Genomic DNA, 14112 nt, shown 5'->3' with positions numbered 1-14112 from the left:
AATTCGGGGACTTTTTGGGGTACAAGCTCAATATGGGGAAGAGCGAGCTGTTCGTAGTTCAGCTAGGGGACCAGGAGAGGGGGATTGGCGAGCTCTCACTCAACAGGGCGGAGAAGAGCTTCAGATATTTGGGGGTCCAGGTGGCCAGGAGCTGGGGGGCCCTGCTTAGGCTTAACTTTACAAGGCTGGTGGAGCAAATGGAGGAGGAGTTCAAGAGGTGGGACGCGTTGCCGCTGTCCTTTAGCACAGGGCTGTTTAGCACAGGGCTAAATCGCTGGCTTTGCGAGCAGACCAAGGCAGACCACAGTTCAATTCCCGTAACAGCCTCCCCGAACAGGTGCCGGAATGTGGCGACTAGGGGCTTTTCATAGTAACTTCATTGAAGCCTACTTGTGACAATAAGCGATTTTCATTTTCATTTCATTCCTTGGCGGGTAGGGTGCAGTCAATCAAAATGACGGTGCTCCCCAGGTTTTTGTTCCTGTTCCAGTGCCTCCCCGTGTTTATCCCGAAGGCTTTTTTCAGGCGGGTTAGCAGGAGTATAATGGGGTTTGTGTGGGCGCGAGGGACTCCGAGGGTGAGAAGGGTGTTCCTGGAGCGGAGTAGAGATAGGGGGGGGGGGGCTGGCGCTGCCCAACCTCTGTGGGTACTACTGGGATGCCAATGCGACGATGGTGCGCAAGTGGGTGATGGAGGGGGAGGGTGCTGCATAGAAGAGGCTGGAGACGGCGTCCTGTGTGGGTACGAGTCTGGGGGCGCTGGCAACGGCGCCGCTGCCGCTCCCTCAAAGGAGGTACACCACGAGCCCGGTGGTGGTGGCGGCCCTCAAACTTCGGGGGCAGTGGAGGCGGCATAGGGGGGAAGTTGGGACCTCGGCGTGGACCCCATTACGGGGGAACCACCGGTTCGCCCCAGGAAGAACAGGTGGAGGGTTTTCGGGGTGGCACAGGGCAGGGATACGAAAGTTGGGGGACCTGTTTGTGGACGGGAACTTCGCGAGCTTGGGTGAGCAGGAGGAGAAGTACGGGCTCCCCCCCGGGGAACACCTTCAGGTACTTACAGGTAAGGGCGTTTGCCAGACGGCAGGCGGTGGAATTCCCGCGGCTACTGCCACACACAGTACAGGACAGGGTGCTCTCGGGGGTGTGGGTGGGAGTGGGGAAGATCTCGGAAACTTACCAGGTGATGCAGGAGGAGGAGGAGTCCTCGGTGGTGGAGTTCAAAGGTAAGTTGGGAGGAGATCGAAGAGGGGACGTGGGCTGATGCCCTAGGGAGGGTGAACTCTTCCTCTTCGTGCGGAGGCTCAGCCTCATACAGTTTAAGGTGCTGCACAGGGCACACATGACCGGGACAAGGATGAGCCGGTTCTTTGGGGGTGAGGACAGGTGTGTTAGGTGCTCAGGGAGCCCAGCAGATCACACCCATATGTTCTGGGCATGCCCAGCGCTGGAGGAATTTTGGAAGGACGTAGCGAGGACGGTGTCGAGGGTGGTAGGATCCAGGGTCAAACCGGGCTGGGGGCTCGCAATATTTGGGGTGGCAGAGGAGCCGGGAGTGCAGGAGGCGAAAGAGGCCGGAATTCCGGCCTTTGCGTCCCTGGTAGCCCGGCGAAGGATTCTCCTTCAGTGGAAAGATGCGAGGCCCCCAAGTGTGGAATCCTGGATCAGTGATATGGCAGGGTTCATTAAATTGGAGGGTAAAATTCGCCTTGAGAGGGTCGGTACAAGGGTTCTTTAGGCGGTGGCAACTTAGACATTCTGGCAGAACGATAGACATTGGTCAATGGCAGCAGCAGCTCGGGGAGGGGGTGGGGGGTTACACTGGAGGGTCTGAGGGGGTGTATACACCTGTTGTGTTAAGTCGGGGTGTTGATGTTAATTTATTATTTATGTACAGGGGGGAGGGGTTTGGGGGGTTGCTTTTTTAGATTGCGTTTTGTACTTAACCCTGTTGGGTTCTTTTTTCTTTCTCATTTTGTTATTGATATTTTATGAAAACCTTTAATAAAAATATTTTTTTTTAAAGTGGAAGCATTGGAAAGGGGACAAAGGAGATTTACCAGGATGCTGCCTGGTTTGCAGGATAGGTCTTATGAGGAAAGGTTGAGGGAGCTAGGGTTTTTCACTTTGTAGCGAAGGAGGATGAGCGACGACTTAATAGAGGTTTATAAGATAGATGTTCAGAGACTATAACCTTGGGTGGATGTAGCTGTTACAAGGGGGCATAACTATAAGGTTCAGGGTGGGAGGTATAGGAGGAATGTCAGAGGTAGGTTCTTTACTCAGAGAGTGGTTCGGGTGTGGAATGGACTGCCTGCTGTGATAGTGGAGTCGGACACTTTATGAACTTTCAAGCGGCTATTGGATAGGCACATGGAGCACACCAGAATGACAGGGAGTGGGACAGCTTGATCTTGGTTTCGGACAATGCTCGGCACAACATCGAGGGCTGAAGGGCATGTTCTGTGCTGTACTGTTCTATGTTCATTCCTTCCCTATCTTTGCTCTAAACCTGTAACCAAGAATATGTAGTACCCAGTCCTGCCAGGTCTCCATCATTGCATTCCGGCATAGTTCTCTGCATCCACAGCTCACCAACTTTATTCCATGCATTCACAATACATGCACTGCAAACCCAATTTAGATGTTATTGTATTCCCTCTCATTCTGACTGCACAGACAATCTTACTATTTCTTACTCCCGTGCTACCTGTCTCTTGCAATTCCTTGTCCACTTTATTTTTCCCCTGCCTCTAGGCTCACAAACCCGTGTCAGGTTGGATTAAATCCTCCCCAATCACAAAGGAGTCAACTGTTAATGGATGCAAGTTGCTGCAAAGCCTTGATATTGGAGCTGCAAGGTACCTCATTATACTTTTTGATTAGCTGAGGGCTAATGAAACATTGCTGCATTTCTGAAACAAGTAATTAACAGGAGATATTGTAGCATTGCGGCTTTGTTACTGGACTGGCAATCCACAGGTACAAATTCAAATCTCACCATGGAATTGAAATTCAGTTAAATACATCTGGAATGAAAAAAGCTAGCATCAGTAAATGTGACCACAAAACCAGCAGGTGATAAAAACCATACGGTTCACTAATCCTTTGAGAAAGAAAATCTGCCATCCTTACCTGGGCTGGTCTATTTGTGACTCCAGACCTACAGTAATGTGGTTGACTCTGTACCACCCTCTCAGTGTATAGAGATGGGTAATACTGAAAAAAGAATGCCTCAAGCTATCTCACACATGGTACTAACCTTGATACTTGCTGTCTGAGCTGATTATGGAGTTGGCAAGTTTTTGTCGTGCCCTGCGGGATGGATCTGACAGACTGGCCATTAACAAGCCTTTATGTTTTAACGAGAGCTTCTTGGAGGCTTTGTTCTTGTCCAGTAATTTATTCTGCCAATGACCTTTCAGGACAGGCTGGAAGTGCATGCTCTGTGGAATGTCTGAAGGAGGAAATTTAAAAAAAACATTAGCATCTATCCATACACAGCATCAACCGTTTATTGGAAAATTCCATCTTTCGCCTCTTTGATTTCAGTGAGGCTGGCTTTACAACAGTGTTTGAATAATCTGGTCATGAATGTTTGCTTCGATAAAGCTGACTAGTCAAGGCTAGAATTTCAAACAACCAAAAAATGCATTGTTTTTATGTAATTTCCCCATGAGGAAGTCTCAAATAGCACACCCTTTTTGAGTTGTCATCTAATCATTTAAAAACATAAAGACAACCGCATATTAATGCACATCCATCCCCAGCGGCATCAACTGCCATCTGTGTGCCAGAAGTGCAGCAAACTAACCTAAACTGCACTTCATTTACCAGAGAGTTAGGTGGATTGGCCATGGTAAATTGCCCTTAGTGTCCAAAATTACCCTTAGTGTTGGGTGGGGTTACTGGGTTATGGGGATAGGGTAGGGGTGTTGACCTTGGGTGGGGTGCTCTTTCCAAGAGCTGGTGCAGACTCGATGGGCCAAAGGGCCTCTTTCTGCACTGTAAATTCTATGATTCTATGAGAGTGGAGCAAGCTGCGATAGCTTACAATAGTAGTCATGGTTAATAATTAGGAGGGAAACACATTGATGGAACTGATTAACTAGTCGCTGTAGTGCTTTTGTGTAGGTTATGAACGTAAAAGGAGAGAGCAAACAGAAAATCAGAGCAAGTGTACTAGTGGTCAGGAAAATGGATTGGATTTGTTTATTGTCACGTGTATCAAGTACAGTGAAAAGTATTGTTCTGCTTACAGTCCCGACAGATCATTCCATGCATGAAAGAAAACCATAGGACATACATAAATACATAATGTAAATACATAGACATAGGGTGAAGCATACAGGAGTGTAGTACTACTCAGTAGAGAAGTTGTGGAAGAGATCAGATCAGTCCATAAGAAGGTCATTTAGGAGTCTGCCAACAGTGCGGAAGAAGCTGTTTTTGAACCGGTTAGTGTGGGTTCTGTCCAATGGAAGAAGCTGGAAGAGTGAATAAGCCGAGTGGGAGGGGTCTTTCCCAAGGCAGCGGGAGGTGTAGGCAGAGTCAATGGATGGGAGGTGGGTTTGCCTGATGCACTGTGCTGTGTTCACGAATCTGTAGTTTCTTATGGTCTTGGAATCTATTATTAAGCAAGTGATAATAGACCCCTTAGAAAATCATAAACAAAATCAGCATGATTTTAAGAAAGGGAAAGCATGTTTGACAAATCTATCGAGCATGATAAATAAAAGGGAATGAGTGGATGTAGTAAATCTGGATCTTGAAAAAGACATTTGATAGTGACGGGGCGTTAGGGTGGCACAGTGGTTAGTACTACTGCCTCACAGCGCCAGGGACCCGGGTTCAATTTCGGCTTTGAGTGACTGTGTGGAGTCTGCACGCTCTCCCCATGTCTGCGTGGCTTTCCTCCGGTCGCTCCGGTTTCCTCCCACAGTCCAAAGATGTGCAGGAGGGTTTCCTGGCACAGTATGTAGATAGGTCAACGAGAGGAGGCGCCATATTGGATTTGGTACTGGGTAATGAACCAGGACAGATGTTAGATTTGGAGGTAGGTGAGCACTTTGGTGATAGTGACCACAATTCGATTAAGTTTACTTTAGTGATGGAAAGGGATAGGTATATACCGCAGGGCAAGAGTTATATCTGGGGGAAAGGCAATTATGATGCGATGAGGCAAGACTTAGGTTGCATCGGATGGAGAGGAAAAATGCAGGGGATGGGCACAATGGAAATGTGAAGCTTATTCAAGGAACAGCTACTGCATGTCCTTAATAAGTATGTACCTGTCAGGCAGGGAGGAAGTGGTCGAGCGAGGGAACCCTGGTTTACTAAAGCAGTCGAAACACTTGTCAAGAGGAAGAAGGAGGCTTATGTAAAGATGAGACATGAAGGTTCAGTTAGGGCGCTCGAGAGTTACAAGTTAGCTAGGAAGGACCTAAAGAGAGAGCCAAGAAGAGCCAGGAGGGGACATGAGAAGTCTTTGGCAGGTAGGATCAAGGATAACCCTAAAGCTTTCTCCAGATATGTCAGGAATAAAAGAATGACCAGGATAAGAGTAGGGCCAGTCAAGGACAGTAGTGGGAAGTTGTGCATGGAGTCTGAAGAGATAGGAGTGGTGCTAAATGAATATTTTATCATCAGTATTCACACAGGAAAAAGACAATGTTGTCGAGGAGAACTCTGAGATTCAGGCTACTAGACTAGAAGGGCTTGAGGTTCATAAGGAGGTGGTGTTAGCAATTCTGGAAAGTGTGAAAATAGATAAGTCCCCTGGGCTGGATGGGATTTATCCTAGGATTCTCTGGGAAGCTAGGGAGGAGATTGCTAAGCCAATGGCTTTGATCTTTAAGTCATCTTTGTCTACAGGAATAGTGCCAGAAGACTGGAGGAGAGCAAATGTCCTCCTTGTTCAAGAAGGGGAGTAGAGACAACCCCAGTAACTATAGACCAGTGAGCCTTACTTCTGTTGTGGGCAAAATCTTGGAAAGGTTTATGAGAGATAGGATGTATAATCATCTGGAAAGGAATAATTTGATTAGAGATAATCAACATGATTTTGTGAAGGGTAGGTCGTGCCTCACAAACCTTATTGAGTTCTTTGAGAAGGTGACCAAACAGGGTAAAGTAGTTGATGTGGTGTATATGGATTTCAGTAAAGCGTTTGATAAGGTTCCGCATGGTAGGCTACTGCAGAAAATATGGAGACATGGGATTCAGGGTGATTTAGCAGTTTGGATCAGAAATTGGCTAGCTGGAAGACGACAAAGGGTGGTGGTTGATGGGAAATGTTCAGACTGGAGTCCAGTTATTAGTGGTGTACCACAAGGATCTGTTTTGGGGCCACTGCTGTTTGTCATTTTTATAAATGACCTGGAGGAGGGCGTAGAAGGATGGGTGAGTAAATTTGCAGATGACACTAAAGTCGGTGGAGTTGTGGACAGTGCGGAAGGATGTTACAAGTTACAGAGGGACATAGATAAGCTGCAGCGCTGGGCTGAGAGGTAGCAAATGGAGTTTAATGCAGAAAAGTGTGAGGTGATTCATTTTGGAAGGAATAACAGGAAGACAGAGTACTGGGCTAATGGTAAGATTCTTGGCAGTGTGGATGAGCAGAGAGATCTCGGTGTCCATGTACATAGATCCCTGAAAGTTGCCACCCAGGTTGAGGGGGTTGTTAAGAAGGCGTACGGTGTGTTAGCTTTTATTGGTAGAGGGATTGAGTTTCGGAGCCATGAGGTTATGTTGCAGCTGTACAAAACTCTGGTGCGGCCGCATTTGGAGTATTGCGTGCAATTCTGATCGCCGCATTATAAGAAGGATGTGGAAGCATTGGAAAGGGTGCAGAGGAGATTTACCAGAATGTTGCCTGGTATGGAGGGAAGATCTTATGAGGAAAGGTTGAGGGACTTGAGGCTGTTTTCATTAGAGAGAAGAAGGTTAAGAGGTGACTTAATTGAGGCATACAAGATGATCAGAGGATTGGATAGGGTGGACAGTGAGAGCCTTTTTCCTCGGATGGTGATGTCTAGCACGAGGGGACGTAGCTTTAAATTGAGGGGAGATAGATATAGGACAGATGTCAGAGGTAGATTCTTTACTCGGAGAGTAGTAAGGGTGTGGAATGCCCTGCCTGCAACAGTAGTGGACTCGCTAACACTAAGGGCATTCAAATGGTCATTGGATATACATATGGACGATAAGGGAATAGTGTAGATGGGCTTTAGAGTGGTTTCACAGGTCGGCGCAACATCGAGAGCCGAAGGGCCTGGACTGCGCTGTAATGTTCCATGTTCTATACCGATTTTACGATAAGGTGCCTTCCAAAGGTTTTGACAGAAAAGAAAGGGTCATGGGTACAGTATGATATACTGTATCACGGCAGCACGGTAGCACAAGTGATTAGCACTGTGGCTTCACAGCGCCAGGGTCCCAGGTTCGATTCCCCGCTGGGTCACTGTCTGTGCGGAGTTTGCACGTTCTCCCCGTGTCCGCGTGGGTTTCCTCCGGGTGCTCCGGTTTCCTCCCACAGTCCAAAGACGTGCAGGTTAGGTGGATTGGCCATGCTAAATTACCCGTAGTGTCCATAAGGGTTGGGAGGGGTTATTGAGTTGCGGGGATAAGGTGGAAGTGAGGGATCAATGTGGGTCGGTGCAGACTCGATGGGCCGAATGGCCTCCTTCTGCACTGTATGTTCTATGTAATCTATGTAATCTATGATATATTAGCATGAAGTGAAGAGCAGTCAAAGGCTGGAAAACAGAGCAGGAATAAATGGGTTACTTTCAGCTTGACAGGCTGTTATTGGTTAGGTGCTTCAAAGATCAGTGCTGGAGCCTCAGCTATTTACAATTCGTATCCAAGATTTTGATGAATGGAATCAGCATAAAGTCTAAGGTGCTGATTACACAAAATGAGATGAGTGAGTGAGATGTGAAGAGGGCATAAAGAGGCTGCAAGACAGGTGAAATGTAAAACAAGAGATTTGCATTTATATAAGCACGTTTTACAGCCACCAGACATCTAAAAGTGCTTTACAGCCAATTAAACTACTTTTGGTCACTGTTGTAGTGTAGGAAAAGCAGCAGCTAATTAATGCCGAGAAAGTTCCCACAAATAGCAATGTGGTCATGACCAGGTAGTTTGTTTTCAGTTATTCCTGCTCGCTTTTCCAACCTTTGACTGCTCTTTACTTCATGCTGATATTATCATACTGTACCAATGAGCCTTTGTTTTCTGTAAAAACCTTTGGAAGGCTCCTTATCATAGAATCATAAAATCGGCATAGTTCAGAAGGAGTCTATTCCAGAATAGCTCCTCTGCTCATCTTCAAAGTAGTGTTATGGGATCTTTTACATCCAGGAAAGGGAGCGTACTAGGTTTAACATCTCATCTGAAAAGCAGCACCTTTTGATGATGCAGCACTCTTCTGCACTGTAATGCCAGACCTGATCACCCAATATTGTGACTCAGAGGCAAGAGTTCTACCACCAGTCACTTGAGTGAGTGAGCAATAAGGAGGCAGATGGAGTAGAAAATGGGGAAATGTTTGATTATTCACTTTGATAGGGAGAATATATTAACAAAACATTTTTAAAATGGTACAAAACTATGAAATGCTGATAATTAGAGGGTACAGGGTATCTGTACATAGCAAATCAACATACCGGTACAGCATAATTAGAAATGCCAATGATATGTTGACCTTAATTACAAAGGGATTGAAGCACATAAGTCGCAAGTGTTCTGCAATTGTAGACATCACCTGGAGACCACACAGGAGTAGTGTGTATAATTCTAGTCTGCAATATTTATGGAAGGATACACTTGCAATGGAGGTTCATTGGATTGACTGCTAGGATGAAGGGACTGTTTGTGGAGAGGTCGAGTACAATAGGCTTATACACTCTCGAGATTAGAAAAATTAGATAATAAGAATCTTTATTAGTGTCACAGGTAGGCTTACATTAACACTGCAATGAAGTTACTGTGAAAAGCCTCTAGTCGCCACATTTCGGCGCCTGTTCGGGTACACAGAAGGAGAATTCAGAATGTCCAATTCACCTAACAAGCACGTCTTTCGGGACTTGTATGGTGCTCCGGTTTCCTCCCACAAGATTGATCATCAAAGAGAAAACGCTGGAAATTCTCAGTTGTGGAGAGAAACGGAGTCAACATTTCAGGTTGATGATCCTTTATCATTATGGTACATGGATCAGGCCTTCAGGGCAAGGGGACAGCAATTTAGATTAAGTTATGAAATTCCTTCACTTAAGAGGTTTGAGAATCTTTGGTATTCTGTACCTCAAGTATGCAGATGTGGAGTTGTTGAGTACATTTAAAACTGAGATGGATATATTTTTGGACTTGATGGGGATTTAAGAGAAAGTGAAGTCAATGAATGAGGATCAGCCATGATTGTTTTTGAATGGCGGAGCAGGCGCCAGTGCCTATTTCCTATGTTATGTTCTTCAATAGGTTACGTTAAGACAAATGTGAAACATAGACTGCATAGGTAATTAACTGCACAATATTTTGATGTTGGTGTGAAGACAACCGCGTGCAGGTCTCCCATTCAAAGTTCTTCCAGAAGAATCTTTCGAAACCTTTTGGAATTGTATCTAAATCCGAGGCTGACAAATTTCTCTATTGCACCACAGATATATAATGAAAATATATAATTCTTAAGGGGCTCGGCAAGGCAAAAGCTGAGAAAATGTTTTCCCTGGCTGGTGAATTTAAAAGATGGGGAGACATTGTTTCACTCAAAAGACTGGAGCTTCGGAATTCTGTACCGAGAGAACGTGGATTCCCAGTCGCTAAGTATTTTGAAGACAGATTGCAAAGCATTTGGATATTGAGGGATATGGGGATAAAGGTGGAGCGGAGGCAAAAAAATCGGCTATGACCTTGTTGAGTGGCAGAGAAGGCCCAAAGGGTCAAGTGGTTTACTTCGGCTCCGATTTCTCATCTTTTATTCCCAGTGAAAGCACACAGATCTCTCATTGTAGTTGTATGGTGCAGCCACCATGTGGTGTGTTTGAGTGATGCTGAAAAGGTCCATGTTCAAATGAATGCAGAAATGGTAAAGCACAATGTTTTTGCTGTAAGCATAGACTATTATAGAGCCGCTGGCCACACCTTTTAAGGGCAGGAAATCTGACAGCACTGTACCAATCAAACTTTATTTAACGCAACCTGAAATTTATTGCCGACAAGGGTGGTGGAAGTGCAAGGAAATAATCTTTCAGATTTGTAGGGACAGAGCAAGGATTGGTACTGGCTGTATAGTCGAGAGCTGACGTAGGCTGAATGGTCTCCTGGGCTGTAATGATGACAAATGCAAACCACAACATGATCATTGTCCTTCCTGCTTATTTCTGACAGATACATTCCCCGCCACAAGGTGGCGACCCAACGCACAAGGGGAGACCAGGGCATTCCCCAGAAGCTAAATAGAGCAGTTCGTGCTCCTGGATTCCTGCAGCTTCACAGAATAACATACACCAGTTTCAGATGTTTCTGTAACCAGCTACAGCGACTAATTTATTTTGCAATATCTGATCAACACAGCGAGAAGGGGAGGGGGCGGGGGTAGGGGAAAGAGAGCGAGGCAGCGGGGGGCAAGAGAGAGAGGCAGCGGGGGGGGGCAAGAGAGCGAGGCAGCGGGGGGGGCAAGGGAGCGAGGCAGCAGGGGGGCAAGAGAGCGAGGCAGCAGGGGGGGGCAAGATAGCAAATTGGCGGGGGGGGGGGGGGGAAAGAGGACAGCGAGACGGCGGGGGGCGGAGAGCGAGACGGCGGGGAGGGGGGGGGGGAAGGACAGCGAGACGGCGGGGGGAGCGAGACGGCAGGGGCGAGAGCGCGAGATGGCGGGGGGCGAGAGAGCGAGACGGCTGGGAGGAAGACAGCGAGGGGGGGGGAGGAGAGCGAGACGGCGGGTGGAGGAAGAGCGCGCGAGACGGCGGGTGGAGGAAGAGCGCGCGAGACGGCGGGGGGGGGGAAGAGCGCGCGCGACGGCGGGGGCCGAGAGAGCGCGACGGCGGGGGCCGAGAGAGCGCGACGGCGGGGGCCGAGAGAGCGCGACGGCGGGGGCCGAGAGAGCGCGACGGCGGGGGCCGAGAGAGCGCGACGGCGGGGGCCGAGAGAGCGCGACGGCGGGGGCCGAGAGAGCGCGACGGCGGGGGCCGAGAGAGCGCGACGGCGGGGGCCGAGAGAGCGCGACGGCGGGGGCCGAGAGAGCGCGACGGCGGGGGCCGAGAGAGCGCGACGGCGGGGGCCGAGAGAGCGCGACGGCGGGGGCCGAGAGAGCGCGACGGCGGGGGCCGAGAGAGCGCGACGGCGGGGGCCGAGAGAGCGCGACGGCGGGGGCCGAGAGAGCGCGACGGCGGGGGCCGAGAGAGCGCGACGGCGGGGGCCGAGAGAGCGCGACGGCGGGGGCCGAGAGAGCGCGACGGCGGGGGCCGAGAGAGCGCGACGGCGGGGGCCGAGAGAGCGCGACGGCGGGGGCCGAGAGAGCGCGACGGCGGGGGCCGAGAGAGCGCGACGGCGGGGGCCGAGAGAGCGCGACGGCGGGGGCCGAGAGAGCGCGACGGCGGGGGCCGAGAGAGCGCGACGGCGGGGGCCGAGAGAGCGCGACGGCGGGGGCCGAGAGAGCGCGACGGCGGGGGCCGAGAGAGCGCGACGGCGGGGGCCGAGAGAGCGCGACGGCGGGGGCCGAGAGAGCGCGACGGCGGGGGCCGAGAGAGCGCGACGGCGGGGGCCGAGAGAGCGCGACGGCGGGGGCCGAGAGAGCGCGACGGCGGGGGCCGAGAGAGCGCGACGGCGGGGGCCGAGAGAGCGCGACGGCGGGGGCCGAGAGAGCGCGACGGCGGGGGCCGAGAGAGCGCGACGGCGGGGGCCGAGAGAGCGCGACGGCGGGGGCCGAGAGAGCGCGACGGCGGGGGCCGAGAGAGCGCGACGGCGGGGGCCGAGAGAGCGCGACGGCGGGGGCCGAGAGAGCGCGACGGCGGGGGCCGAGAGAGCGCGACGGCGGGGGCCGAGAGAGCGCGACGGCGGGGGCCGAGAGAGCGCGACGGCGGGGGCCGAGAGAGCGCGACGGCGGGGGCCGAGAGAGCGCGACGGCGGGGGCCGAGAGAGCGCGACGGCGGGGGCCGAGAGAGCGCGACGGCGGGGGCCGAGAGAGCGCGACGGCGGGGGCCGAGAGAGCGCGACGGCGGGGGCCGAGAGAGCGCGACGGCGGGGGCCGAGAGAGTGCGACGGCGGGGGCCGAGAGAGCGCGACGGCGGGGGCCGAGAGAGCGAGACGGCGGGGGGTTAGCACGAGCGCGCGACGGGGTGAGGGGGAGCGGCGGGCGGGAGGGGGAGCGGCGGGCGGGAGGGGGAGCGGCGGGCGGGAGGGGGAGCGGCGGGCGGGAGGGGGAGCGGCGGGCGGGAGGGGGAGCGGCGGGCGGGAGGGGGAGCGGCGGGCGGGAGGGGGAACGGCGGGCGGGAGGGGGAGCGGCGGGCGGGAGGGGGAGCGGCGGGCGGGAGGGGGAGCGGCGGGCGGGAGGGGGAGCGGCGGGCGGGAGGGGGAGCGGCGGGCGGGAGGGGGAGCGGCGGGCGGGAGGGGGAGCGGCGGGCGGGAGGGGGAGCGGCGGGCGGGAGGGGGAGCGGCGGGCGGGAGGGGGAGCGGCGGGCGGGAGGGGGAGCGGCGGGCGGGAGGGGGAGCGGCGGGCGGGAGGGGGAGCGGCGGGCGGGAGGGGGTGCGGCGGGCGGGAGGGGGAGCGGCGGGCGGGAGGGGGAGCGGCGGGCGGGAGGGGGAGCGGCGGGCGGGAGGGGGAGCGGCTGGCGGGAGGGGGAGCGGCAGGCGGGGCGGCAGGCGGGAGCGGCAGGCGGGAGGGTGGGGCGGCAGACGGGAGGGGGAGCACGAGACGGGAGTGGGAGCGCGAGACTCGTCTTGCTCTCTTCCCCCCACAGACAGGTTATTATTCTGGATACCGATCGTATCTGATGAATAACTCCACTTGGAATGTTGATCTGTCTTTGCTTTTTACAGATATGTGGTTTATTTGATTTCTGGATATGCTTTTATTTCCCAGGGAACAAAAGAATAACATTCTCACCTTGCAATAATTGTCTCTTGTTCCTTTGCACTGGGTAATAAATCCTCTTTTAATTGACAAATGAGTGCAAATATCACACAAGCCTGTGAGATGACATCGTTGTGGAACATTACTGATTCACAGACATGACAATCCAGTTAAAATGGTTTTCTTGCAAAATGACTAGAATCATTTTGCAATCCTTCCAATATCCATTCTCTCCTCTTTAATTTTCAATTTAACTCGAACACCTGCCATTTTGAGAACGTACGTGACTTGGGCTAAGAATATCTGACAGAATAGTGTACATCTTAACCAAAGTGCTAGCCATAATTCAGTAAGTTGGTTATTGATAAAACAAGCCATATGTCGCAGCATTTCCCGTGAACACAATACGCAGAGCAATGAATGTTTAGCATGGGCAATCAGTGGCACTCTGATAATGGCCCGACATGCAGCATTAATTGCAAATTAATTCTAAAACTACATTTAACAGCTGTACCATGAAAACGTAACTCTGTTCAAAAACACAATTCTCAACAAGGTCATGCTAACTGATCACATGTTCTCCCCAGTTGGAAAATAAGAGTGCAATTCATATTTTTGTTGAAATCATTTTTTCACAGAAAAGATTTGAGAACTAAAGTTTCTGTAAAAGCTTGTGTGATTATAGAAAATGTATTCATAGGTGTTTTAAGGGCACTGAAGCAGAAAATAATTAAATGTTGAAGAGTTCAGCTCAGATGTTTTCAGTAGAATGCAAATGCTAAGCAATTATTAGACAATTACTTTTTCGGAAAGGTCCCACACAGGAGGCTAGCAAACAAAATTCGAGCACATGGGATTGGGGAAATACACTGGCATGGACTGAGATCTGGTTAACGGACAGAAAATACAGCAGGTTGGCAGGCTGGATGAACTTCGGATCATCCGGGAGGCAGAGGGGTTGTTAGACAGGAGTTACAGGGAGGTAGCCACGCCCAAGGTCCAGGACACGAGTAGCTGGGTTGCAGTCAGGGGAAGGAATGG

At 51.4% G+C, this 14112-nt stretch overlaps 1 protein-coding gene across 1 annotated transcript in view; it reads right to left on the bottom strand.

The window, feature by feature from the left end:
* Positions 1–14112, bottom strand: part of LOC140398057 (KAT8 regulatory NSL complex subunit 1-like) — a 272866-nt gene that overhangs the window by 53862 nt on the left and 204892 nt on the right. Inside the window, exon 7 of the mRNA XM_072486269.1 lies at positions 3262–3456. Coding sequence (XP_072342370.1) covers positions 3262–3456 — 195 coding nt within the window. The remainder of the gene's footprint in view (positions 1–3261; positions 3457–14112) is intronic.

This window comes from Scyliorhinus torazame, chromosome 21, assembly GCF_047496885.1.
Source record: "Scyliorhinus torazame isolate Kashiwa2021f chromosome 21, sScyTor2.1, whole genome shotgun sequence".
NCBI classification, from domain to species: domain Eukaryota; kingdom Metazoa; phylum Chordata; class Chondrichthyes; order Carcharhiniformes; family Scyliorhinidae; genus Scyliorhinus; species Scyliorhinus torazame.
Note: the sequence above shows the minus strand (reverse complement) of the source record. Positions and strands in the feature narration are given on the sequence as shown.